This window comes from Balaenoptera acutorostrata, chromosome 6, assembly GCF_949987535.1.
Source record: "Balaenoptera acutorostrata chromosome 6, mBalAcu1.1, whole genome shotgun sequence".
NCBI lineage: Eukaryota > Metazoa > Chordata > Mammalia > Artiodactyla > Balaenopteridae > Balaenoptera > Balaenoptera acutorostrata.
This window is the reverse complement of record NC_080069.1, coordinates 117,366,442-117,392,906: the sequence shown is the minus strand read 5'-3', so window position 1 is coordinate 117,392,906 and position 26,465 is coordinate 117,366,442. Positions and strand designations below refer to the sequence as shown.

Genomic DNA, 26,465 nt, shown 5'->3' with positions numbered 1-26,465 from the left:
GATGGTCGCTTGACCGAGTACTTACAGGTGCGTGGCCAGAGTTCCTCTATTTTCCCATTTGACAGAGGAGAAAACTGAGGCTTGGAGAGAAGGGACACAGCAGGTAGGTGACTAGCCTGCTGGCAGCTCAGATGGCTTCCTCAGCCAGATCCATGCAGGGTGCACCTCTGGCAGTCTCGGGCAACAGTGAGGGCAGGAGGGCAGCTACTTTATGGCCACGTGGCCCTGGGGTGCCCATGGCGGGTGGGCCCGAGGCTCACACTAGATCCAAACAGTGATGCCAGTGTTTTCAAGACTCCTGCTCACACAGCTAGTATTTCTGAGCACCTCCTGTGGGCCGTGCACGTTCTGTGCAAGACTAGGGAGCCTCACAGCAGCTCCAGGTGGCGGGCACCATTGTCACATTTCACCGATGTGTAAACTGAGGTCCAGGAAGGCGGGGAACCTGGGCTGAGGCTATGGGGCCCCCATCACCTTGGGGGACGGTGGCCAGTGGCTGAAGGCTTGTTAACGAGGGCTGAGGTGAGAAAGCAGGGGCTCAGCTGCAGTCTTGCCGTTGACCTTGGCAAGTCACTGAACTCAGCCTCAGGCTTCTCGTCTATAAAAGGGGGGCCTATTGAAGGTTCAAGGAGACCCGCCAAACACTGTGCTCTGCGAGGTGGCCCTGCCCACCGCAGGCCTCAGTCTCCCCTCTTAGCTAAGCAGAGCCCAGGAGGGTGTGTGGGGAGGGGAACCATCAGAGGTCCCCCGGGTACCTGGAAAGCAGGACTCACATGACATGGGCCCTTCATCCGTCCTGTTTCAGCCCACAGGACTGACAGTCGCAACAAGGCAGGGAGAGTGAGGGCCTGTCCCCTGCATCCCGCCGTCTCTTACGCTGTGCCTGCGATGAGCACTCAGTGCTCCCTGGTGGCCGCCGGCCTAGGTCAGGGCTCCATCCATCGTGTCCCTTGCTGAACAGATGGGGAACTAGGATATGGAAGGTTGGCCAGGGTCAGAGTTAGCTGGAGGCAGAGCCCAGGCGCCCCGAGCAGGCCTGCCTCTAGCCCAAAGAAAAAGCTGCCCTTGGCTCAAAACTATCTGCCAGAAAATGCACAATAAAGGTACAGCTCTACAGTGAGTACAAGGGGCATGGCTCCTTCTGCAATTGTGCAATGAACAACCTGCATGGCTGCATGGGTTCAGGGGTCAAGATGCTTCTAGGCGCCAGAGCCAGTGCCACCACGTTCCTGTCGCAGGGCCCGGGACACCCAGCCCCCTGGTCTGGGGTAACGATAACAGAGCGCACAGCACAGCCCACACGGCACCACAAGCTCCGCAGACTTTCTGAGCCCTTCTCTTAGAGCCCTGGTCTCTCCACCTGCAACAAGGGAGGTTTGGATAACTTCACCTTTGGGAACACCGCACCTCCCCCCTTCCCTTCTGACTGAGCTGCGACCCCCTCCCCCTCCCCGGGCTCCATCAGGACCCAGTGATGACGCGGGAGGAGCAGGCTGGAGATGGGTTTATTGACGTTCCCGCTTCGGGTCTGCAAAGCTCAGCGCCTGCCCTTGAGCTGCGTGGGGTGAGGTGCAGATCTGGAGAGCAGAGGGGCCCAGCGTGCGGGGAGCAGCAGAGAGGGAGGCGAGGAGGGGCCGACGTCGCTCGCGGCACCAGGCCCGCCCTGAACACATTCTGGCCAGTCAGTCCGCGGACAGGCCACGGTGGCCTCCCCACCTCTCCCCTCGGCCAGGGCCCTCCTGCACTCCCACCACCCTGCCCAGTGGGACAGCCCTGCCCGGCCTCCCCTGATGAGGCTCCTGGAGGGGCCGGGACTGCCAGAGACAGCTGGGACACTCAGGCCTGTGCTCAGATGGAGGCCCGCTGCCACCCCACACCCCAGACCCTGTCCTCGTGCGGCGGGGGGTCCTCCCTCCTCCTCCACAGTATTCACGCTGGCTCTGTCCTTGGTCAGGAACACTCCTGTCCCCGCCTGGGCCAGGACAGAGGGGCCCGTACTAGCCCATGGAGAACAGAGCGGGAGCTGGAGCCCTGGGCCCGCAGGTGGCAGAGGTGGGGCTGGAGGTGTCAGGCCCGGGCCGGCGCTCAGCGGCTGTGGTAGATGCGGAGGCGCTGGGCGATGTCCTGGCGGCACAGCGGGCAAGTACGCAGGGGCTGGCAGCACTGCTGGCAGCAGCAGACGTGGCCGCAGTTGAGGAAGATCATCTGCGCCTGAGGAGAGAGCGCGGGAGCGTCTGGGCCCCAGCCCGGCCTGGCTCCCTGGGGATGGGGCAAGGGAGGCCCCCGGCCGCTAAAGATCTGACAGCACGGTCGTCATGCGCCAGTCAGCACAGGAGCACATGCCGCCGCCCTTCTTGGTCACTCTCTGGCCCTCTCTGTAACAGCGTGCACGTTTTTCATCCCCACCCTATCTCACCAGCCCGGCTGTTGGATGCGCACGTTGTTCCCAATTTTTGGTTTTTCTATGCACTTTGCCCGGACCCTCGGTCTCAAAACCACCCCAGCATTATGGATTAAAAGCCATGGAAGTGTGTCTGTTCTTTGCTTTAGCATTTCCTCTTTTTAGTAAGTTATCCTAAGGAAGTAACCAAGGATGTGCTCCAAATTCTGTTCAAGGCTGTTCAGTATAGCACTGTTTGTAATAAGAGCTAGGAAGCCACCTCCGGGGCCCAGAGCAGGGGTTTGGTTAAATTTATAACCACCAAGGCCCCCTGTGTCACCGCATTCCCCGAGCCCAGCAAAAACCACAGGGTAATCAAACTGCTAACGTGGCGACCTTTTCTAAGTAGGATCACACTCTGGGGGGAGGGGGGGTATTTTATGTGCTACATTGCTGAATTTTTATAATAGGCACCAATTTTGTTACAGTTTTTAAAACAGGTTTTAAAGTCTCTTCAGAGAAAATTGTGTTGTTGATATTTAATGACTTAATGCATACACGAAGGGAAACTTCCTAAGTGGGAGAAAAAACTCTCTTTTGAAAAAAAGAAAAAAGGCCCAGAAAATGATGTTCGCATTACTCATGTTTGGGTCATGGGATCATGGGTCATTTTAATTTCCTGTTTTTTGCCCAAGAGGCTCCAGACGGCAGGCGCTGGGCAGGCGGGTGGGGGGTTGGGCCCGTTGCCCCAGACTTACCTCCCGTTCCAGGCACACAACACATTCTGAGGTCTGGGCCTCCAGCTCCGCGCAAGGGGCTGATGGTCTCACTGCCTCGGGAAGCTCCTCAGGGGCCGTGGGGAGGACCTCGCCCTGGGGTGGTTTCAGCAGCTCTGTGGGGACAGAGAGGCTGAGGCAGGGTCATGCCCACCTGACCCCGATCCCTAGGGCCTCCCCTGGCTCTGCCTGCCCCAAGTAGACAGTGAGCTGGAGGGGAACGGGATCTGACCAGGATCCTGCCTTCCTACACACCCTCTTATTCCTCTTTGCTGAGCCTCATTCCCCCACCTGTAAAATGGGACAGCTGGGACGCCGGTTAACTGGGGCCTCTTACCCCTAACATACCCTGAATCCTTCACAGCCACCCTGCAAGTAGGGCTCATCACTGTCAGAGATGAGAAATCGGAGGCTCAGAGGGGGAAGCCACTTGCCCGAGGCCACAGGGCCATCTGGTGGTAGAGCGGCCCTGCAGGAGCCCTGGGTAGGACCGGACCTCGCTTGCTCGCAGATTCTCCACCCAGGGGCCCAGGCGCAGGTGACCCAGAGGAGCAGGGAGAGGAGTGACCAACTCTCAAGGCTGCTCCCCCTGTCCCCCGGCAGAGCCCCCAGCATGTCCACTGCTCTGCCCTGGATCCAGCGTCCCCTGCCTGGGTCCCAACCGCCGCGAAGGAGGACATGAGAATTGGTGTCTCTCATTATCACACCACGTGCACCAGCAACATCCCCAAGTCTCTCTCCATCCCTGATCCCCATCCCCTCAGTTCATGTTTTTCATTTATTCTACGGGTTAAATTACAAGTAGTATTTTTTATAATTATAAAAAACCTGAAGTTTTTTTTAAAAAAAGCCTATCACAACCACTGTAGACCCTCTAGGGGTCATGGTGTCCCCCCAGACCATCACTGTAAGGGGGCGCGTCTATATTTAATATAACACATATTGAGTCCTGGGATCAGAAAGAGAACTGCGGGGAGAACTCCCGAGGCTCTCCTGCCCTTCCCAGCCCAGCCCCTCCCTGCAGGGCGGCCACAATCAGGAAGAAGCCCTAAGAGTTACGGTTAGCCTGTCTCTGCCTCAGTTTCCTCATCCCTCAGATGAGGGTAACAATGGTGCCCACCTCACGGGGCTGCAGCAAAGGTGACCTGACACGGTGGTCGTCAAATGCGTGATACCCGTCCTGCTCGGCACACGGGAGACCCGACTCCCGCGCCTTCCCCTGGGTCAGCCGCAGCACCTGCCCTCTCCCGGGCCTCCGGATGAGGGCAGGGCACCTCCTTCACAACCATCACAAACACCTTTCTACGTCCAAACCACAGGCCTGCCCTGGGGCGCAGTGCTGGGCACGGGGTGGGCACTGGTCCGGCTGGTTTCTCCCTCCACTCCAGGGATCCTGTGGGTGGTTCCTGACGTGTGTAGGGTGGGTTTAGGGAGGCCAGAAGGGTCCCCAAACTGCTGTAGGAAAAGTTCTTTTTCTCCATTTTTGGAGTCTGCTTTTCCCATTTATAAATCATTCCTTTAGGAGGGAAGCTGAAGGACCGGCCAGGGTTAGAAGTGGCCCTCAGGACTCGTCCTGAACTGTAAACAGGTGGCGCCCCCAACCGCAGCCCCCACGTGAGGGCTCTGCTCAGGAGAGAGCTCAGCGTCAGTACCTGGCCGGGCCCTGGTCGCGTCCAGCAGCTCCTGGGCTCTGCGCAGGATCTGGTGCTGCAGGCCGGCTTCCGAGACGCCCACCTGCACGGACCAAGGAGGGCAGGTTATGGCCTGGGCTGGGCAAGGGACCTGCTATGCGGTACGGTCAGAGCCACCACCTCCTCCCTGGCTTCTAGCACCCTCAGCTGGAAACGTGGAGGCCTACGAGGGCCCGACAATCCGTACAGCAGAGGGAGACACTGAGGCCCAGAGGGAAACCAACACTAGTAACAGCTACAGTTTAGCAAGTGCAAAGCCCACGCAGGAGCTGTGCTGACAGCTTCACCCGCATGACCCCCCGTCACCCCCGTGACGACCAGGAAGTCAGGACCCTCTGTCGCAGTTCACGCGGTCAGGTGGTTCACACCGAGGCTGAGCTGCTGAGAAGTGGCCGTGCCACAATCACAGGCCCTCAGCCTCCAGAGACAGTGCTCCTGAGCGTGGGCCACACAGCCGTGTCGCCCTTCTGAGCCCCGGTGTCTGCGTCAGCCGAGGGCCGGGCAGTACAGCAAAGCGGTCAACAGCATGGACCCCGGCACCGGGCCAGCCGCCTGGGCTGGAGTCCTGGCTCTGCTGTGTGACCTTGGGCAAACTGCTACCTTGCCGTGTCTCAGCCTCCTCATCCGAAAAATGATGACAATGTCAGCACGTGCCTGCCCAGGTTGTTGGGAAGATTCAATGAATTCGTATGTAAAACATGCTTAGAACAGCGCCTAGCACTGTCAAGTATTTGCCGACATCGGTATTTGTCTCTTTTTGAAGGGTAAATGAATCAGTGCAGCATGTACAAGGCTCGGGCAGTGCTGCTGCTGTGATAACTGTAAATCCATGGGGTGGGGAGGGGGCTGGTCCAGATGAGCTCCAAGGTCCTGGCTGTCCAGCCCAACCAGGTGAAGATCCAATCTGAACAGGGCGGGGCAGGGGGGCAACAATCTGGGGTCAGCAGCACCCACAGCCCTGGCTTTTGTAGCCACATGACTGGGGGCAGGTGGGGCACATGCTCTGGCCTTCTGGGAGCAAGGTGGCCCTGGGACAGCTGATGACGCAGGCCTCACCAAGAACTGCGTGAAGAGCAAGTGGCCCCTTGGCTGGGTCGGGCCAGGGCCCTGCCCGCCGCCCTCACCTCCCCCGAGGGGCAGCTGCTGCCCACCTTGGCCAGGTCCCCAGGGCCCATCCGGCTCAGCATGTCCAGTGAGATGCGGTGGTGGGCGAAGATGGGAAGGTAGTGCTCGGCCGACAGCTCCACCAGGAGGGCCACCAGCTGGCGCTCCAGGCCTTCTTCCTACAGGACAGACCCCAGGGAGAAGCCAAGCGCACCACGGACGGGGAAAAAACCAAGAAGCCATTACTTACTTACAACAGCAAACAAAGAGTTCAAATACATATAACATAATATGTAAAACGTATTCTTGGAACTCTTCCTACAAAAATGGATATGTAAGGGCAGAGAGATAGATGCATGAGGAAGTTAGTTCACTGCCACTCTGTAAATGTGACAATGTAAGCAACTTAAGTACCCATCAAGAGGGGACTGTTTAAACAAATGAGGGCTCATGCAGATCCTAAATGCTGTGCAGTTGTCTGGAAACAACGAGGAGATCTACGCACACGGGCCTGGAGAACAGCCTGTCACTATTGTTGAGGGGAAAAAGGAAGTTGCCAAAATAGACTTATAGAAGGACTCCTGTTTGTTTTTTTTTTTTCCTGGTTGTGCCACGTAGCTTGCAGGATCTTAGTTCCCCGACCAGGGATCAAACCTGTGCCTGCTGCAGTGGAAGCGTGGAGTCTTAACCACTGGACCACCAGGGAAGTCCCAAGAAAGACTCCATTTTTATTAAAAAAAAAAAAAAAAGGGGGGGCGTGTGTGTGTGTGCGTGTGTGTGAGAGGGAGGGAGGGGGAGGGGGAGAGGGGGGGAGAGGGGGAGAGAGGGGGAGAGAGGGGGAGAGAGGGGGAGAGAGGGGGAGAGAGGGGGAGAGAGGGGGAGAGAGGGGGAGAGAGGGGGAGAGAGGGGGAGAGAGGGAGGTGGGGGGGGCTGGGGACCACGTCTGTCCCATCCGCAGCCCCTGCCCTGGGGAGTGCACAGCGGGCTGCGGGTCTCTGCTCCGCCCAGCAGTGACGGTCTTTCAGTCACCAGAACCAACGCTCCTCCCTCTCCTTTCTGTCCCTGTCCGGGTCAAGCACAGGACCTGGTGCACTTAGTCACCAGAAATATGAATGGAATTAAACTGGACAGGTCAGGAAGCCGGGCATCGCTGAGGCCAGAGGCTCCTGCAGGGTGGGCACCAGCAGTCCTCACCTGCAGCTTCAAGGACAAGGGTTTCTGGTTCAAGAGCCGCTGATACTGAATCAGCCAGTAATTCTCCTGCTTAGTTTCGCTTTTGGCTTCTAACTCCGTCTGTCAAGAAGGAAGCAGACACTGTTAGTTACAAGTCAGCGAATAGAAACCATAATGACAGTGACACCTGTGAACTCTGCTCCTCTGAGCACGTGGATGACTTGGTATTTTACAAAGAACTTTCCTACCCACTGTTGCCTCACCATTTAAACTGCTGAGCCCGGAAAGGCAGGAAGCATCACTACCCCCACTTTACTGCTGAGAACGATCTCAGACACAGCATACCTGGTGGGGGGACCGGAACCTGGGCTGCTGACACCTGGTGCCCGTCCCCCCCCTTCCCCGGGCATCATGACTTGGAGCGGGACACCTTCTCATCTGCTTATGGGAAGAGCAAAGCACTAAGCAGCCGTCTTCTTCCCCCAAGAAGGCTTAGTGTGTCCTCTGGGTGCCAGGCAGGGAGAGAAATAAGATTCTAAGGACACCTGCAGCTTCCGGAGTGGGCTTCACCTGACAAAGCCGGAGAATTATAAACATGCTATTCAAACCGATTCCTCCATTCCATCACTGAAACATTCCTGAGTGCTGTTCTGGGCCAGGCACCGTTCTAGGTGCTGAGGACACAGCAGTGAACACACGATACTAACAGCAGCAGCAGCAACGTCAGGGCACTTCGTGTCAGACCGTGCTGTGCGCTGGGAGATGCCCTTGTACTTAATTCTCACAATTCTGTGAAATAGTTTCTACTTCACAGGTGAAGAAACTGAGTGATTAGTTCAGAGTGATTACCAGCCAGCCAAGGTCAAAGAGCTGCCCGTGTCGTGGCCGGGATTCAGACCCAGATCTGTCTTGCCCGGACCCTGTGCTCTCAACCACCCAGCCACCCACCCAGGACTGCAGCCGCGCGCTGGGGGTCGATGTGATGTGGGCGGCAGGATTACACTGCAGGCATCTCCCCAGCGCCCCCTAGTGGCCCCTCCTGTACCTTGCCGAGCTGGCTCCCCTTTTCCGGCCTGGCCCTCTCTGGGCTGTGGGCACACCTCTCTTTGGGAGCCCGTGACCCCGATGGTCATGTCCTGATGAGGTGGACAGTGAGTCCCCGAGGCCCCTTGAGGGCGGGAGCACACGGCCGCGGCATGGCCGCCCCTGCACAGCACTCAGGGCGCGGGTCACACATTAATGCAATTTGAAGGTGAGGCAGCGTGAGGAACAGGCAGCTTCTGACTGGCACAAACACGCCATCTGGGCTCGTGCGGGGCTCGGGAAGAAACTGGTCTCGCCCCTTTCCATCCCTGGCACAGGGCCTGGCCCACGGTGGAGCTCAGAGGACGTCTGGGGCGGTAACAACGCCACAGGAAAGGCTGGGTCCTGACCACTCAGGTGCACTTGGGCTCTGGAGGAAGTGACCCTGACCTGCCACCCTAAATGGGGCTCTGCCACCCTGATGATGTGCCAGAATCAAACCCATGTGGGTCCAGGGGGCAGTTGGGCAACTCCTGCCGAAGGCTTACTAAATGGTCTGCCCTGGACACACCAAGTACTCTCCGGGGCATCTGTCCTGAGCAAATACATACCCATGGCTGTTCTCAAACACTTAGCTGCCGAGACAGCCTTGCTTATTAAAAGTAAAAAAACAGGAAGTATGCTTGACAATAGGCAAACGAGGGCCCATCTCAACGCAGCCACGGAAGGAACGCAGAGGACACGAAAGACAGGAAAGAGCAGGTGCAAACGAGCTGGTGGGAAAGGGGTGCGCAGTTCTGTGTTACAGGCACGTATGCGCATCACCATAAACATGCATCCCGATGTCTGGAAAACATACCTCAAAATATTAGCAATAGACAACTCTCAGAAGTGAGATTCCTTTGTACTTTCCATTTTTTCTTTGACGAACAACAATTATTAGACTAATGAAAGTGTTTCTAAGAACGGCAAGAGCATTTAGGGAAAGCAAACCCATGAGCGACTCTGGACGCGGAAGCCAGACGCACCAGGATCTCCCGGAGCTCCTCCTCTCGCTGTGTCTTCTCTTTGAGCAGCTGCTGGAGCAGGGAGCTCAGGACCCAGCGCTGCTCCGAGATCATCTCCTGCAACACAAGACCACGCCCAGTGCTGGGAAACTCGCAGTACCCCGGCCCAAGAAGTCCCCGCAGCGCCGCGGCAGGATCCCCCTCACTCAGTTCTCAGCTGGCAGCCGGGGGCCACAGTGGGTCCGACTCCATTCAAGGCTCTGTCCCTGATCTCAGGCTGAGAGTTGGGGAAACAGACCAGAGGGGCCTCTCCGCCCAAGCATCCCCTCCCCACCTTCTCACCAGCTTGTACCTCCCTTCCCCAGTGGGTAAGGCCAGGCACGGGATCTAGTGACCGAAGACAGTGCAGTGGTAAGAAACATCAAACAAAGGAAATGACCAGCAGCAGGTACCCGACTTCAGTCTCACTGACTACGGAGCACGCGGACAGAAGCAAACAGCGGGAGGGAGGGTGGGTGAGTGACCCACGCCAGCCGGGAAGGCTCCACACAGACGGAGTGATGTGTAAACCCGAGAAAGCCCCATTTGTGTCCGCGTTCCACTCTTCTCCTCCTCTTGGAAACCCCATGGAGACCCCGAAAACAGGAGCCCCACAGCGCTAATGGGCAGGAGGCATGGGCACCCACCAAGCACGGTGGCTGCATCTTCTTTCAGAGCAACACCAACCCCCGCAAGGCTGAGGCCTTTCCATTTGCTAGCCCACTCCTCTCTGACGGCCCCCAGACACAGGCTGGGCCTGGAAGACTATTTCCCTTTTATGCAGGGGAGACACGGAGGCCCAGGGAGGGGAAGCGACCTGCCTAAGGTCATACGGTGACAGACCCGTGGGACTCCAGACCCCAGCGTTCTTCTCCTGCATCGAGAAGCCCATGAGACAAATGAAGACTGCTCCACTGAGGACAGACACAGGGACGGTGACAGACAGAAGCCTCTGCTCAAAAGCCTGGTACGGGGCACATGTCCTCACACATCACTGATCCAACCCTTCTGCGTACAGCTGGGGAGACTAAGGTACAGAGCAGGGAAAGGGCGGCCCCTCCCCGCCTCCCCGCCTCCCCGCCTCCCCACCCAGGTCACACAGCAAGACTGTGCGGGGACAACCCGGGTCCCAGATCTGCTGTCCAGAACGCTGTCTGCTAGTCCCTGCAGCCGCCACACCTGTGTGAGCAGGACACCCAGGCTGGAGTTCACAGGGCCACAGCTGGGCCCTCTCCTCAGACATCCTTGGGACACCAAGAAAGCTCCTTCCCCAGAGGATGTCAGCCGTGAGAACCAGCGCCCCAGAAGCATGACTTAGAGAGACAGGGAGCTCAGTAGCAACCCAGCTCCAAACCAAAGAAAACACGGAGGTGGAGATGCAGCCTGGGTGAGCCTCGGCAATGAAACCCTCCTTCCTCTGACCCTCCTGCCTAGCAACGGGCTGATCCCAGCCCTAACCTTGGCCTGCGCTGGGCTCGGCCCCCAGACTGGGCTCCCACGAGCCTTCTGGGGCCAGGGCATCCTCCAGCATCACTGCCTTGTCTGCTGGAGAGCAGCTGAGAGGCGGTGGGGGCATTAGTTGGGGGTGGGGTGGGGGACAGGGCAGGCTAGGGAACCCTACATACCTGTAGTGCCTCTGTGTCCAGGGATTTCCTCTTTAACTCCAGCTGTGTCAGCTGCAATAACTCAGTTTCTATTAACTTAATCTAAACAGAAGACGAGACAGGGGTTTTTTAATTCACATTAACCACGGTTTAATCCTGTGCCGCTGCTCTTGGATGGCCAAGTGGATCTAAGAATCCTTTCTGGGGGCGCCCTGCAATGAAGGGGACCTGTGTACCTTGGGAACCTCATCAGTGGGGGTTTAAAAAGAATTCGTTACTTCATGGCCCTGAATGCTTTGCTGCGTGGACACTCTTGTCCTGGACAGTACTGCTGATCAAAAGCCGGGCACAGGGCCAGCCCAGAATGGGTGCTGATCAAGGTATGTGGAATGAAGGGGCTTTCCTTCAAGGTGAGGACCAGAGTGAAGAACAGACACGGAATTCTCACTGAGCCTCTTACCAGTCCAATTCTCTTGCTTCCTCTAAACAGCTGTCACAGAGGAGTGCAGAGGGCAATGGAAGTGACTGAATAATAATAACAATAATAGTAGTAGCTGATATTTATTGAGATTCCACATGCTAGGACTGTGCTGTGCAATTTATTTGCATCATTTCATCAATACCTATTAGGAGGTATTATTGCCTCCATTTTACAGACAAGGAAACTGAGGCTCAGAGAGGTTAAGTAACTTGCCCAAGGACACACAGCGGGTAAGTGAGTGTGCCCTTTCCTTGGGATGTCCCTGCTTGTCTGAAGGGGAAGAGCTGGCCTGGTGGGTCAAAACCACCCATAGTGAGAATGTCTGGGAGTCACCACATACCTTCAGGGTGTGACTGGGGGCTTTTAGCCCTCGGGGTCAGACCCCATGGCCAGTGACTTCTCTACCCTGTGCCTATGACCTTTGTCCCTATGTTCCTATGACCCCACCAACCCCTGGTCAGAGGAATGAGATTCATGTCTGGCAATGTGGGATTGAAATTAAAGGGGGAAATAAAAAGGTAAGTTGGTTTTGGCAAAAAAGAAGAAAAAGGAAAAAACAACCATGCAAAATGTGAAATTCAAAGTGTGCTGAATACGAGGTGATGCGCGTCCCGTAGCCTGAAAGCTCGCTCTGTCTGCCGCCACCCAGGCCACGCGCTCAGGGAGCCCAGCGAGCCAGACACAGCCCTGCTGGACGGGGTGGCCAAGAGGCCCAGCGTGGGGTTCGCCCAAGGCTGCCCGCAGGTCAGCAGCAGAGCCCGGACAAGAGCACACCCCCTCCTCCAGGCCCAGGTCACTCCTCAGCCGACACCAGGCCCTGCCTGCTCGCTCAGGTGGGGGTCAGCCTGTCCCAGCTCCTCAATCTGGGCCGATGGGGACACTGGGGTCTGAGCCGGCTGAGGAGTCCTGCCTGCGGCTGCCAAGCAGTCAAGGCCTCCTGTCCCTCAGCCCTGGGCATCATGAGAAGCAGCAGGCACAGGTCCCACCTGCTGGCATGCACAGTGCTGCCCCAGGCACCTCCTGACACCCTGAGTAGGTTCCATGAGGCTCAGTGAGGGGAGGGAGGTGCTGGGGAGACCTCTTGTCGGGCTGGCCTGGAGCTCCCTCCTCACGCCTCTGAAAGCCCACAGGGCGGGTCTGGGGGGGGCCGCAGCCTGCGCTCACCTGCTTCCGGATCTGCCGATGCATCAGGTCCTTCTTCACCTGGAGAGCCTCAAAGGCCGCCTTCTGCATGGCGCTCTGCAACAGAGAGCACGGCCGCTCAGGGGGCCCGCAGGGAAAACAAAATCTGCGTCAAAGACACCTTAACGTATGCCTCTTCTGTTTCTTAGAGAGACGACAACTTTTCAGCTTACTTGTTTAATTTTTTAAAATAATACTTATTAAGCGCTTACTACGTGCTGGACACCGTGCTCAGGGCTCTTCCCGCGCTGCACATGGAAGAAGCGATGATGAGGGTACCTTCACTGCCCCATTTCACAGATGAGGAAAGTGAGGTTCGGAGAAGTGAACCGGCTGGCACTAGCATGCAAGTCTGTCCAGCTCTCAGCCTCACCTTAACCACGAGGCCTGACATCCCCTCTAAGAAACAGAGCACTTTCCTCAGACAATCTCACAAACACTAAGTCAAAGCGTTTTGGAAGAAGAGAGAGATAGGAGTTGGGGAGAAAGGAAAGAGGAAACGACGGGTCAGGGAGTGGCAGGACAACATCACAGAGGAAGAAAGGAGGGAGGTGATATGAGGGTCGGGGAATGAGACTCCAATAGGGCCTGTAGGGAAAGCTGGGACTGAACAATTTGGACACAGGAGGGAGAAAATCACAGGGGTCCTTCCTGGTCCCGTCCACTCAGCAGCACCTGCTATGCGCCCGCTAAGCTGGCGGGAGAGCAGATGGAGGTGCGGCGGGGTTGGAAGTGAGGAGTCTGGGGGCGCACTCCACGGGGTGGGTACCACCGCCTTCCGCCCGTTATGTCCTCATGATGGAGCCCCACGGAGCACGGGGAGCGGCTGCCTGGGGAGGGCGCCTCTCTAGACTTCAGTGAGCGGAACCCACCGCCCAGAGAGGCCTCTCCCTGCCCCTCATCCTGATGGCCTGTGCGTTTCTCAGCTCTCTAAGCATCTTGGTTCTTGCACACTGTCCAGGAGTCCAGGACGGCGCCTCCACGTGGAGTTCTGCCACTCTGCTCCGGGCTCCCCGTGCCCCTCCTGCCCCCCTCCTGAGCCCCTGCCCCCAGGGCTCACCTCCTGCAGGATCTGGCTAATGGCTTTGTTCTGATCCATCTGTTGCCAGGACAGAATCTGCTGGAACCGCTCATCCATTTCAGCCATGCTGCCAGAAACACAGCAAACTCATGAACATTTCCTGAGCACCTACTATGTGCCAGGTGCCTTGGAGGAGATGGAGATAAACCATTTATTCATTCAACAATACTCATGGAGCGCCTGCTGGGGGCCACATCCTGGGCTTGGGGTGGGGGGCGGACATGGAGCTTTGTCTGAATCCCATGGCCCTGGATGGAGGGTGATGGAGTCTCTGTGTCTCTAGAGTTGGGGAGATGATCTCCCGGGCCCCGTCATCCACCCCTCCACTGGAATCCTTCCTACGATGCCCCCCCTGAAGTGGCTGCCCGGCCTCTGCCCACCCACCTCCACCAACAGGGAGCTCATGACCTCCCAGGTGAGCCACTCAGGCTGAGAGAAAGCTGTCCTTCCCGGGCACTAACGTCTCACCCTCCACCCCAGTGTCTCTCACCCTGGCGGTGGACCTGCTCTCATCCCCCTAGAACAAGTCTAGTGACTTTGGCACAAAAATCCAAACTCTGCAAACCTAATATGTCCATACTTTGGTACAATCTTGGGTTTAAGTTTGTCTGTTTCATAATAGTAGCTGTTATTTATTGGACCCTTATGTGGCAGACAGTATGATCATTAATGCCCATTAAATCCTCCAACAACTCTAGGAGTAGGTACTGTGATTTATCCCCTTTTTTCTGATAAGAAAATTGAGGCTCAGGGAGGGAAAATAACTTGCCTAAGACTTCACAGTTAGTTATAGAAGTGGGATGTGAATCCATGTCTGTCTGGCCCTAGTGCCCACACTCCTAAAAACAAGGTCACACCACCAGGAAGGAGGGAGACCCCCTGCATCTGCAGGGACACGGGGAGGCTGGCGTGCTCCAGGTGCCCGGTGGGCGGGGGGGAGGTGGCACCTGCACTGGAGCCACCCAGGTGGGAGGAGAAACACAAGGGCAGCCAGGGCTGTTGGCCCATCCCCGTCTGGGGCTGCTAAGCATCGAAGGAGCTTTTCTCAACTGGCTCTGCCAGGCACTGCAGCTCCTTCAACAAAGCCACGGCGCTGGGGTGAACTTGGAAGGCCAGACCCAAAATGGCTGTCAGCATGAAGGCAACCCCATCACCGTGCCCCCTCCAGTGCACACCACCCATGACCCCCGGAGATTTATAAGTACACCATGGTCAAGAGCACACTGCCTGGGTCAAACCCTAGCTCTGTCATCGGCTAGTTGTGTTTCCTTAGGGTCCAACTAGAAAAGTCACTTAGACCAGAGGTAACTTGCTCCTGACAACATGGCCAAGGGTGGGGTGGCCCAAGGCAGGAGATTCCAATGCCAGCTCTCACCCTATGGCCCTGGGCCCTGAGCCAGCTCCCCAAAGTCCCTCACTCGGGAAGCCTCTTCCTTACCTTACCTAGAACAGGCCTGCTGGACCAAGTTCTGCCTCTGAGCCTCGGAGGCCATCTGGATGAGCTGGGTCTTACAGCTCTCAGTAAGCATCTGCTGCATGGCCGCTGAGGAAACATGGGGGTGGGGTGGGGACAGGGCTGAGCGGCCACTCCTGGGGGGCCTCATGGGCGTTACCTGGGCATCCACCTGACAGTCACCCTTAGAAAAAAATCTCTTTTTTTAAATTATAGAAGTAACTTCAGCTTGAAAGTCTGATTAGTTGTAAAACACTGAACAACATACACATAATCTTCTATAGTCTCGTCACCCAGAAATATTATTACATTTTGATATATATTCTTCTGGTTAATTTTTAATGCATATTGATGGATTTTTAAAAATTTAAATGAAAGAATTAAAAGCAGGGACTTGAACAGATATTTGTATACCCATGTTCATAGCAACATTATCCACAATAGGCAAAAAAGGTGGAAACAACCCAAGTGCCTATTGATGGACAAATGGGTAAACAGAATGTGGTCTATCCATGCAACGGAATATTAATCAGTCTTAAAAAGGAAGGAAATTCTGACATAAGCTACAACGTGGATGAACCCTGAAGACATTATGCTATGTGAAAGAAGCCAGTCACAAAAGGACAAATACTGTATGATTCCACTTATACAAAGTACCTAGAGCAGTCAAATTCATAGAGACAGAAAGTAGAATGGTGGTTCTACAGGGTCCGGGGGAGGGGGAAGTGGGGAGTTCCTGTTTAGCAGGTATAGAGTTTCACTTTGGGATGATGAAAAAGTTCTAGAGGTGGATGGTGGTGATGGTTGCACAACAATGTGAATGTACTTAATGCCACAGAACTGTAAACTTACAAGTGGTTAAAATGGTAAATTTTATGCTTTGTATATTTCACCATAATAAAAGAAAATTAAAATGTTATCACACTAAATATACCACTTTCTCACCCTTTATGAATGCATCCCTATGTCAACATGCTGACGTGATGTTAATAGCTACAGAATACTACAGTGCCTGGATTACCAAAGTTTAAGATAATCCTCTGTTTCAGAGCATTTGGAGTCTTTCTGCGATTATTAAATGATACTGCTATAAATATCCTTGCTCAGATATCTTTGTGCACATCTATTTGATTATTTCCTAGAATAATTCTTAGAAGTACACAGTTTTAAGGTCATGAATGATGTATGCCAGTTACCCTTTCTGCCCTCCCGAAAGAGCCTGCTGATTCATACTCCCTTTGGCAGCACACAGGACAGCCTGATACCATATGCCCTCAACAACTCTGGGTTATTACCTTTTCTTGCCTTTTCATTATTTTTATTGAAATTTTTCAGTTATAAAAATAATACATGTTAGGGCTTCTCTGGTGGCACAGTGGTTGAGAATCTGCCTGCCAATGCAGGGGACACGGGTTCGAGTCCTGGTCTGGGAAGATCCCACATGCCGTGGAGCAACTGGACCCGTGAGCCACAACTACTGAGCCTGCGCGTCTGGAGCCTGTGCTCCGCAACAAGAGAGGCCGCCACAGTGAGAGGCCCGCACACCGCGATGAAGAGTGGCCCCCACTCGCCGCAACTAGAGAAAGCCCTTGCACAGAAACGAAGACCCAACACAGCCAAAAATAATAAATAAATTAATTAATTAATTTTAAAAAAAATTAAAAAAAAAAAAGAAAAAAATAATACATGCTCAGTTTCTAAAATAGCTAAGTAATAGGGAAGTTTGAAAAGGTGGGAAAAAAAAGTTCCTTAACACTGAGCCTATTTCCAATCTGTTAATTTGATAAACATCCTTCCAGAAATGCAAACACAATCTTTCTCTTTATAAATGGTGGATGATGGTGAACTTTAAAATAGGGACATTGGAGACCTTCAAGATGGCGGAGGAGTAAGACGTGGAGATCACCTTCCTCCCCACATATACATCAGAAATACATCTACATGTGGAACAAATCCTACAGAACACCTACTGAACGCTGGCAGAAGACCTCAGACTTCCCAAAAGGCAAGAAACTCCCCACGTACCTGGCTGTGTGGCTGACAGGGTCTTGGTGGTGTATATAGGGTGTCAGGCCTGTGGCTCTGAGGTGGGAGAGCCGAGTTCAGGACATTGGTCCACCAGAGACCTCCCAGCTCCATGTAATACCAAATGGCGAAAGCTCTCCCAGAGATCTCCATCTCAACGCTAAGACCCAGCTCCACTCAACACCAGCAAGCTACAGTGCTGGACACCCTATGCCAAACAACTAGCAAGACAGGAACACAACCCCACCCATTAGCAGAGAGGCTGCCTAAAATCATAATAAGGTCACAGACACCCCAAATCACACAACCGGATGCAGTCCTGCCCACCAGAAAGACAAGATCCAGCCTCATCCACCAGAACACAGGCACTAGTCCCCTCCACCAGGAAGCCTACACAACCCACTGAACCAATCTTAGCCACTGGGGGCAGACACCAAAAACAACGGGAACTACGAACCTGCAGCCTGAGAAAAGGAGACCCCAAACACAGTAATTTTAGCAAAATGAGAAGACAGAGAAGCACACAGTAGATGAAGGAGCAAGGTAAAAACCCACCAGACCAAACAAATGAAGAGGAAATAGGCAGTCTACCTGAAAAAGAATTCAGAGTAATGATAGTAAAGATGATCCAAAATCTTGGAAACAAAATGGAGAAAATACAAGAAACGTTTAACAAGGACCTAGAAGAGCTAAAGAGCAAACAAACAATGATGAACAACACAATAAATGAAATTAAAAATTCTCTAGAAGGGATCAATAGCAGAATAACTGAGGCAGAAGAACAGATAAGTGACCTGGAAGATAAAATAGTGGAAATAACTACTGCAGAGCAGAAGAAAGAAAAAGAATGAAAAGAATCGAGGACAATCTTAGAGAACTCTGGGACAACATTAAACGCACCAACATTCGAATTATAGGGGTCCCAGAAGAAGAAGAGAAAAAGAAAGGGACTGAGAAAATATTTGAAGAGATTATAGTTGAAAACTTCTCTAATATGGGGAGGGAAATAGTCAATCAAGTCCAGGAAGCGCAGAGAGTCCCATACAGGATAAATCCAAGGAGAAACATGCCAAGACACATATTAATCAAACTATCAAAAATTAAATACAAAGAAAAAGTATTAAAAGCAGCATTTAAGAATCTGTAAAAAATACAAGCACATGAAGGCTAAACAATACACTACTTAATAACCAAGAGATCACTGAAGAAATCAAAGAGGAAATCAAAAATTACCTAGAGACAAATGACAATGAAAACACAATGACCCAAAACCCATGGGAAGCAGCAAAAGCAGTTCTAAGAGGGAAGTTTATAGCAATACAATCCTACCTCAAGAAACAAGAAACATCTCAAATAAACAACCTAACCTTACACCTAAAGCAATTAGAGAAAGAAGAACAAAAAAACCCCAAGTTAGCAGGAGGAAAGAAATCATAAAGATCAGATCAGAAATAAATGAAGAAGAAATGAAGGAAACGATAGCAAAGATCAATAAAACTAAAAGCTGGTTCTTTGAAAAGATAAACAAAATTGGTAAACCATTAGCCAGACTCATCAAGAAAAAAATGGAGAAGACTCAAATCAATAGAATTAGAAATGAAAAAGGAGAAGTAACAACTGACACTGAAGAAATACAAAGGATCATGAGAGATTACTACAAGCAACTATATGCCAATAAAATGGACAACCTGGAACAAATGGACAAATTCTTAGAAAAGCACAATCTTCTGAGACTGAACCAGGAAGAAACAGATAATACAAACAGACCAATCACAAGCACTGAAATTGAGACTGTGATTAAAAATCTTCCAACAAACAAAAGCCCAGGACCAGATGGTTTCACAGGCGAATTCTATCAAACATTTAGAGAAGAGCTAACACCTATCCTTCTCACTCTTCCAAGATATAGCAGAGGGAGGAACACTCCCAAACTCATTCTATGAGGCCACCATCACCCTGGTACCAAAACCAGACAGATGTCACAAAGAAAGAAATCTACAGGCCAATATCACTGATGAACATAGATGCAAAAATCCTCAACAAAATACTAGCAAACAGAATCCAACAGCATATAAAAAGGATCATACACCATGATCAAGTGGGGTTTATCCTAGGAATGCAAGGATTCTTCAGTATATGCAAATCAATCAATGTGATAAACCATATTAACAAACTGAAGGAGAAAAACCATATGATCATCTCAATAGATGCAGAAAAAGCTTTCAACAAAATTCAACACCCATTTATGATAAAAACCCTCCAGAAAGTAGGCATAGAGGGAACTTACCTCAACATAATAAAGGTCATATATGACAAACCCACAGCCAACATCGTTCTCAATGGTGAAAAATTGAAACCATTTCCTCTAAGATCAGGAACAAGACAAGGTTGCCCACTCTCACCACTATTATTCAACATAGTTTTGGAAGTTTTAGCCACAGCAGTCAGAGAAGAAAAATAAAAGGAATCCAAATTGGAAAAGAAGTAAAGCTGTCATTGTTTGCAGATGACATGATACTAGAGAATCCTAAAGATGCTACAGGAAAACTACTAGAGCTAATCAATGAGTTTGGTGAGGTTGCAGGATACAAAATTAATGCACAGAAATCTCTTGCATTCCTACCTTTACACCAACAACGAAAAATCAGAAAGAGAAATTAAGGAAACACTCCTATTTACCACTGCAACAAAAAGAATAAAATACCTAGGAATAAACCTACCTAAGGAGACAAAAGACCTGTATGCAGAAACTATAAGACACTGATGAAAGAAATTAAAGATGATACAAACAGATGGAGAGATATACCATGTTCTTGGAGTGGAAGAATCAACATTGTGAAAAGGACTCTACTACCCAAAGCAATCTACAGATTCAATGCAATCCCTATCAAACTACCAATAGCACAGAACTAGAACAAAAAATTTCACAATTTGTATGGAAACACAAAAGACCCCGAATAGCCAAAGAAAAACGGAGCTGGAGGAATCAGGCTCCTGGACTTCAGACTATACTACAAAGCTACAGTCATCAAGACAGTATGGTCCTGGCACAAAAACAGAAATATAGATCAATGGAACAGGATAGAAAGCCCAGAGATAAACCAACGCACATATGGTCACCTTATCTTTGATAAAGGAGGCAAGACTATACAATGGAGAAAAGACAGCCTCTTCAATAAGTGGTGCTGGGAAAACTGGACAGCTCCATGTAAAAGAATGAAATTAGAACACTCCCTAACACCATACACAAAAATAAACTCAAAATGGATTAAAGACCTAAATATAAGGCCAGACACTATAACACTCTTAGAGGAAAACATAGGAAGAACACTCTATGACATAAATCACAGCAAGATCCTTTTTGACCCACCTCTTAGAGAAATGGAAATAAGAACAAAAATAAACAAATGGGACCTAATGAAACTTAAAAGCTTTTGCACAGCAAAGGAAACCATAAACCAGATGGAAAGACAACCCTCAGAATGGGAGAAAATATTTGCAAATGAAGCAACTGACAAAGGATTAATCTCCAAAATTTACAAGCAGCTCATGCAGCTCAATATCAAAAAACCAAACAACCCAATCCAAAAATGGGCAGAAGACCTAAGTAGACATTTCTCCCAAGAAGATATACAGATTGCCAACAAACACATGAAAGGATGCTCAACATCACTAATCATTAGAGAAATGCAAATCAAAACTACAATGAGGTATGACCTCACACCAGTCAGAATGGCCATCACCAAAAAATCTGCAAACAATAAATGCTGGAGAGGGTGTGGAGAAAAGGGAACCCGCTTGCACTGTTGGTGGGAATGTAAATTGATACAGCCACTATGGAGAACAGTATGGAGGTTCCTTAAAAAACTAATAATAGAACTACCACACGACCCAGCAATCTGACTACTGGGCATACACCCTGAGAAAACCATAATTCAAAAAGAGTCATGTACCACAATGTTCACTGCAGCTCTATTTACAATAGCCAGGACGTGGAAGCTACTTTTTAACAATTTGCCATGTAACCTAGATTCCTATAACTTGGACTGTAGCTTTGTTTTAGCTCACGTGGGAGCTTTCTTTCAAAGTATGATTAAATCCTCCTGATTTTTTTCCACCCCTGCACTAATCCTTTAAAATGAATGCAGAAACTTTTAAAACTGATAAGTTTATCTTGTATTATCAATGGAGACTTTTCTGTCTAATCATACTACTTGTTCTACTGCTTTTTGTCCATTGATATTCCCATAGCCCTTTTGAAAAAGTGTGTTTTGGTAGAAATTAAGTTGTATGCCCTTGGGCCATACAACTTAGTTTTTAGTTCTGAAGATGGATGGATAAAGAAGATGTGGCGCATATACACAATGGAATATTACTCAGCCATAAAAAGAAATGAAATTGAGTTATTTGTAGTGAGGGGGATGGACCTAGAGACTGTCATACAGAGTGAAGTAAGTCATAAAGAGAAAAATAAATACCATATGCTAACACATATATATGGAATCTAAAAAAAAAAAAAAAGGTTCTGAAGAACCTAGGGGCAGGACAGGAATAAAGACACAGATGTAGAGAATGGACTTGAGGACACGGGGAGGGGGAAGGGTAAGCTGGGATGAAGTGAGAGAGTGGCATGGACATATATACACTACCAAATGTAGAAGAGATAGCTAGTGGGAAGCAGCCACATAGCACAGGGAGATCAGCTCGGTGCTTTGTGTCCACCTAGAGGGGTGGGATAGGGAGGGTGGGAGGGAGACGCAAGAGAGCGGGGATATGGGGATATATGTATATGTATAGCTGATGCACTTTGTTATAAAGCAGAAACTAACACCATTGGAAAGCAATTATACTCCAGTAAAGATGTTAAAAAAAATAATAAAATAAAATAAAATAGGGACATTAATGGTATGATACCTCATCGGGAGGTAGTAGGATGAAATGGTGTATGGAAAGTGCTGGCCTACTGCCTGGTACACAGTGAACCTCGGCTAAAGGTGCACACAATATCCCATTCTATTACTCAGGCTCTGAAGAATGGGGTGATCCAAAAAGAATCATTCCTTATTTTAAATAACAACGAGGAACTGCCTCCTTGCCTTCCCTGCCACGTGGCTTGATGTTCTCAGGATCAGATGGGGAGACCTCCCTCTTGTTTGTGTGGACAGTGTGGTGCCCCAGGACCACTCAGGGAGCGACAGGAAGGCGAGTTCCCAGGGGCTCAAGAGAGGCCACCGCAGCCCTTGAGGAGAGTAGCCCTAACAGCCACGCTTTGTGAACAGCTCACTTTATGCCAGCATGATCTTATCTGACGCTCATAATGACCCTACGAGGCAGATAATTACCTTTCTCCCCATTTTATAGACATGAAAACTGAGAGGGACCAGTAATGCCCCTTAGGTCATACGGCTTGTGCCTGAGCTGGGATTCTGAATCCAAGTTCAGCCTGACCTGACCTTCAGAGCCCATGCTCCATGACGGGACTTGACCGCTCCTCTTGAGGGGTAACACTCAGCGCCCTCTGTACATGACCAAAAGAGGGATGGCTGTCCACTCCTGCCCCTCAGTTGGCCACGCTCTGCTCCCAGGACCCCGCCCCGCCCTGCCCCACCCCGAGACTCACAGGCGATCTCACGGCGCCGTAGGTTCTCTGTCTCCTCCTGGGTTATGGACATCAACTGTTCCATTCTTATTCTAGAAAAAAATCGATCCACTTATTCAGCAAATGCATCAGTAACATTTCCAACAGGGAATCCCATCAGATGAACACCACCCTCCTTCAAGAAGTGCTCCCAGATGTGAGAACTTAGGCATGCTCTCTGAATGCCCACGGCATCATGCGTCTCCACTGGGGCCCTGTTAACTTTAAGAGTTTCTTGCATAAAAAGATAAACATTCCCTTAGAAAAATGGGCCAAGGATACAGACAGCCAATTCACTGATGCTTAAATAAAAGTGACCAAAGAACATATGGAAAGATTCTTAACACCATTGATAATGAAAGAAGTAAAATCCTTTCACCTGTCGGGTTGGCTGAGATTAAGAAAACTGATAACCACTGGTGATGGCAGTGAAGGTGGAGAAGTGGGTACTTCATATACTGTTGAGAGGAGTGTGAACTGGCAAAATGTTTTTGGAAGGCAGTCTGGCAATACTATCAAAGTGTTCTTCGAATATTGCCTTTAAAAACATTCACATAAGTGCGTAAGAGTATATCTAGAAGATGTTTTACAGTAATATTGTCTGTAATTATGAAACGCCAGAAACCACTTAAATGTTCAGAAGGCTATTTACGTAAATTATGATATAATGATATAGTGGAATTCGCTACAGCTATTACAAATAATGAGGCTTTTGGCATGGAAATACATCTGTGATATAATAAGTGAAAATTTAAAAAGTAATGGCATGTATGTATGTGCATGTTGCTTGTGTGTACACTTTTTGCCCCCCACACCAAACTGGTACAGTGGCTGGGAGGGGGACAACATCCTTTAATATGTTTCTTGCAGGGTCTGACTTCATCAGAAGCAGCATGTGTGGTCTGAGCACTCCTGCCTCCTGACCAGGCCCACAGGCTGCTCAGGGGAAGGCCGTATCTGGTGCATCCCTGGACCCTAGGCATAGCCCAGGCCCAGCCCAGAGAGGGCACTCAGTCAGCGTGCTGAATAAGCGATGCCACCGGCCACAGCTCAGCTCGGCCTAGACCGCCCTGGTTGCCACTGCCCCCGGCGGAAGTGGACGGGGTGGTGGGGTTACACTGCAACCCCATGGGAGCCCCCTGCAGGAGGCCTGCACAGGTAGCCAGGAGCCAGGAAGGCTGGGCCCACGGGGAGGGGAGGCTCCCCAAAGCACAGCAGCCAGGTCCACACTGATAGTCTAGGGTGCCTGAGAACCAGGAGGGATTCACATTAACACCCAGGGAATGGGGGGTAGGGGCCGTCCCTCCTTTCCTAATCACTAAGGTGGGCACCTCAGTGCAGTCGATTTGAAACGTGCAGAAAACACAAAGGGGAAAAACAAGATCAGCACATCCAATTCCTGCCTCTCAAAAATGTTCAATGTCCTTTTGCTTTCTGAGCACAGATATAGGCAGAGTGTCTTTAAGAAATGATATGCTGTAGACACCACTTTTCGACTTAGCAATATGGTGTATTTCCCTTAATAAGGAATGTTCTTCTATAAGATATTTAATGGTTACAGATTATTCCTCTGTACATAATTTACGTAACCAAGTTTTTCTTCCCAGAAATGTGGACTTTTTTCTATTTTTTTATTCTAAAAATATAGTAGGACATTATATATACATTCTTATTCACGTCTCTGAATTTTTCTCAGGAGTGTCTATGTGCTTTAACAAACTTGAAGGCAGCGATTCTTTCTAATTCAATACTCCCTGAGGTGAATCTCCTCATAGCTTTAGGAAAACTTTCTGGCATAATCCTTGAGAATCACAAGACCTTCTCTCCCCAGAGCCATGCATCCCCAGGAAGGAAGGCAGCGCCCAAAAAAAACACTAGAGCAGAACACTTACCTTTCATTTTCCAGCGACTTCAGAATCTCGGAACTTTTCTTTTGCCTGTGGAGGAAACCATGAAAAGCCTGTAGTCACCAGCGGGCCCATTTCCAACAGAATGGCTCAGGGGGGCTTAGGCACCGACCACTTAGGGCCTCTGTGTTCTCAGGCCAATTCCTCAACCACTCCAAACCCCAGCTCCTCATCTGTGAAATGGAAATAATAATTTAAAACTTCACGGACTGTTGGCAATGAGTGAATGAGAAAATAAAAAGTGCCTGACATGTAACAAGCACTCAACAGATGGCAGCTTTCACGGGCGCCCTCGGTGGTGAGCGCGCCGTGCACAGCAGGCTAGCCGGCTCCCTCAGGCTCTGCGTAACTGCGGGCGAGGGAGGAGAAAGAGACTCAGAGGACAGTGGAAAGGGAGGCTGGAAGCAATGGGTGGGGGGGGGGGAGCCTGTTTCTGAAATCTTTCCCCAAGAGACCCCCAACTAACCCTTCTCGGGCTCCTTGAGACCTCTATCTGATCTGCTCCCTGCAGCTCTTGCCTTGGACAGGATCTGTGTTAAGGCCAATCTCACTATAAGGCAAAGGGCTGTCCTCAGTGTGACTGGTGACTTGAAACCCAAAATGCTGGCGCAGGACGTGATTCTGACTTGTTAAACTTACTTATTTTACAGATGGGAAACTTGGGAGGCAAAGGTCCAATCAGTAGCAGCCCCAAAACAAGAGGCAAACCTGGTCATGCCCAGATCACCTTCTTTTTAAGTTGGTGTGAATTGCAGCACCGAGACCTTGGGCAGAATCAGAGACCGTGAGGGAGAAATGGACCTCTATCCTGAGCTCCTCAAAGGGTATCAGGTGGGGGAAGGTCTCTGGGTCTGGGGGCCGGCTGGATGGGAGCCTGACCTCTGATTCTCCTGCAGGAGCTTCTGGATCCGGTTGGAGATGCTCTGCTCTGTCTGCTTCAGCTGCTCCTGCAGCCGCTGACGCTCTGCATCCAGGTAGCGCTGGCGCTCGCTCAGGCCCTGCTCCAGCCGGGACTGCTCCTGCGGCAGGACAGGCAGAGGTCCTGAGTCAGTGGGGGGGACCACCCCCCCACCCCCCCACCCCCCCACCCCCAGACGCCACAGGGCAGCAGCCAGGGGCCCTGGCCTGGGATGCGGAGACTAGGTTTCCTGTCTCTGGCCTGCCAGCCCTTTCCGCATGACCTTGGACCAGGTGTGTCTAGGCCTCTGGGTGTCCAGGCACCGGAGGAGGCTGGATGAGGTGATCTGTATGGACACCCCCCCACCACCACCCCATGTCCTGGAGGAGGAAGTGAGAGAGCTCACTCCCACCGCCTTCCCACAGCAGAGGGACCTCAGCCTGAGTCAGGAGGCCCCTGGCAGAGGGAGCAGACAGGCCTGACCCCACTTAGCTGCTCACGAACCTCCTTGACCGTCTGAAGGATCTCGTCCTTCTGGCTGTTGCTCTGCTGAAGGAGCTGGGCGTGCTCTCGCTGCCCGAGTTCCAGGCGCCGTTCGAACTCGAGTTTCTCCAGCATCTTTTGTTCCTACAACAATGTAGATCCTGGTGAGTACTGGCACAGGCTCTGTGGGTGTTAGGACATGACAGCAGGGGGAATCCACCCCCCAACTCTGAACGGTACAGGTGACAGGTCTGAACACTGAGCCTCGCCCCCGCAGGGCCCGACTGTAATAAAACGGGCTCTTCACTGGCACAGGCTAGTGGGTTAGAGCCTGGGGTTGGGCTCAACCTCTCCAAGCCTCAGTCTTCTCATCTGTCAAATGGAGACACCCTCCCAGCCACCGAGGCTGCATGAGACTGTGGTGAGGCAACGTACGTAAGGGGAAAGAGTTACTTTACCCTCTAATTTAGAGCCAGGAAGAACTTGTTTCCTCAAATCTTTTATAATAGTTGAGATGTTT

The 26,465-nt window shown here is 51.4% G+C and overlaps 1 protein-coding gene across 2 annotated transcripts in view; it reads right to left on the bottom strand.

Annotated features, from left to right (window-relative positions):
- Positions 1-1,487: 1,487 nt before the first annotated feature.
- Positions 1,488-26,465, bottom strand: part of LRSAM1 (leucine rich repeat and sterile alpha motif containing 1) — a 44,935-nt gene continuing 19,957 nt past the window's right edge. For both annotated transcript variants that reach the window (XM_007194654.2, XM_057548568.1), the window contains exons 12-25: positions 25,967-26,089; positions 25,444-25,583; positions 24,550-24,594; positions 22,640-22,710; positions 14,985-15,084; positions 13,521-13,608; positions 12,443-12,517; positions 10,819-10,899; positions 9,176-9,271; positions 7,146-7,244; positions 5,999-6,130; positions 4,809-4,890; positions 3,139-3,272; positions 1,488-2,211 (exon numbers count right to left, since the gene is read on the bottom strand). In XM_007194654.2, coding sequence (XP_007194716.2) covers positions 2,086-2,211; positions 3,139-3,272; positions 4,809-4,890; positions 5,999-6,130; positions 7,146-7,244; positions 9,176-9,271; positions 10,819-10,899; positions 12,443-12,517; positions 13,521-13,608; positions 14,985-15,084; positions 22,640-22,710; positions 24,550-24,594; positions 25,444-25,583; positions 25,967-26,089 — 1,392 coding nt within the window. In that variant the 3' untranslated portion in view covers positions 1,488-2,085. The remainder of the gene's footprint in view (positions 2,212-3,138; positions 3,273-4,808; positions 4,891-5,998; positions 6,131-7,145; positions 7,245-9,175; positions 9,272-10,818; positions 10,900-12,442; positions 12,518-13,520; positions 13,609-14,984; positions 15,085-22,639; positions 22,711-24,549; positions 24,595-25,443; positions 25,584-25,966; positions 26,090-26,465) is intronic.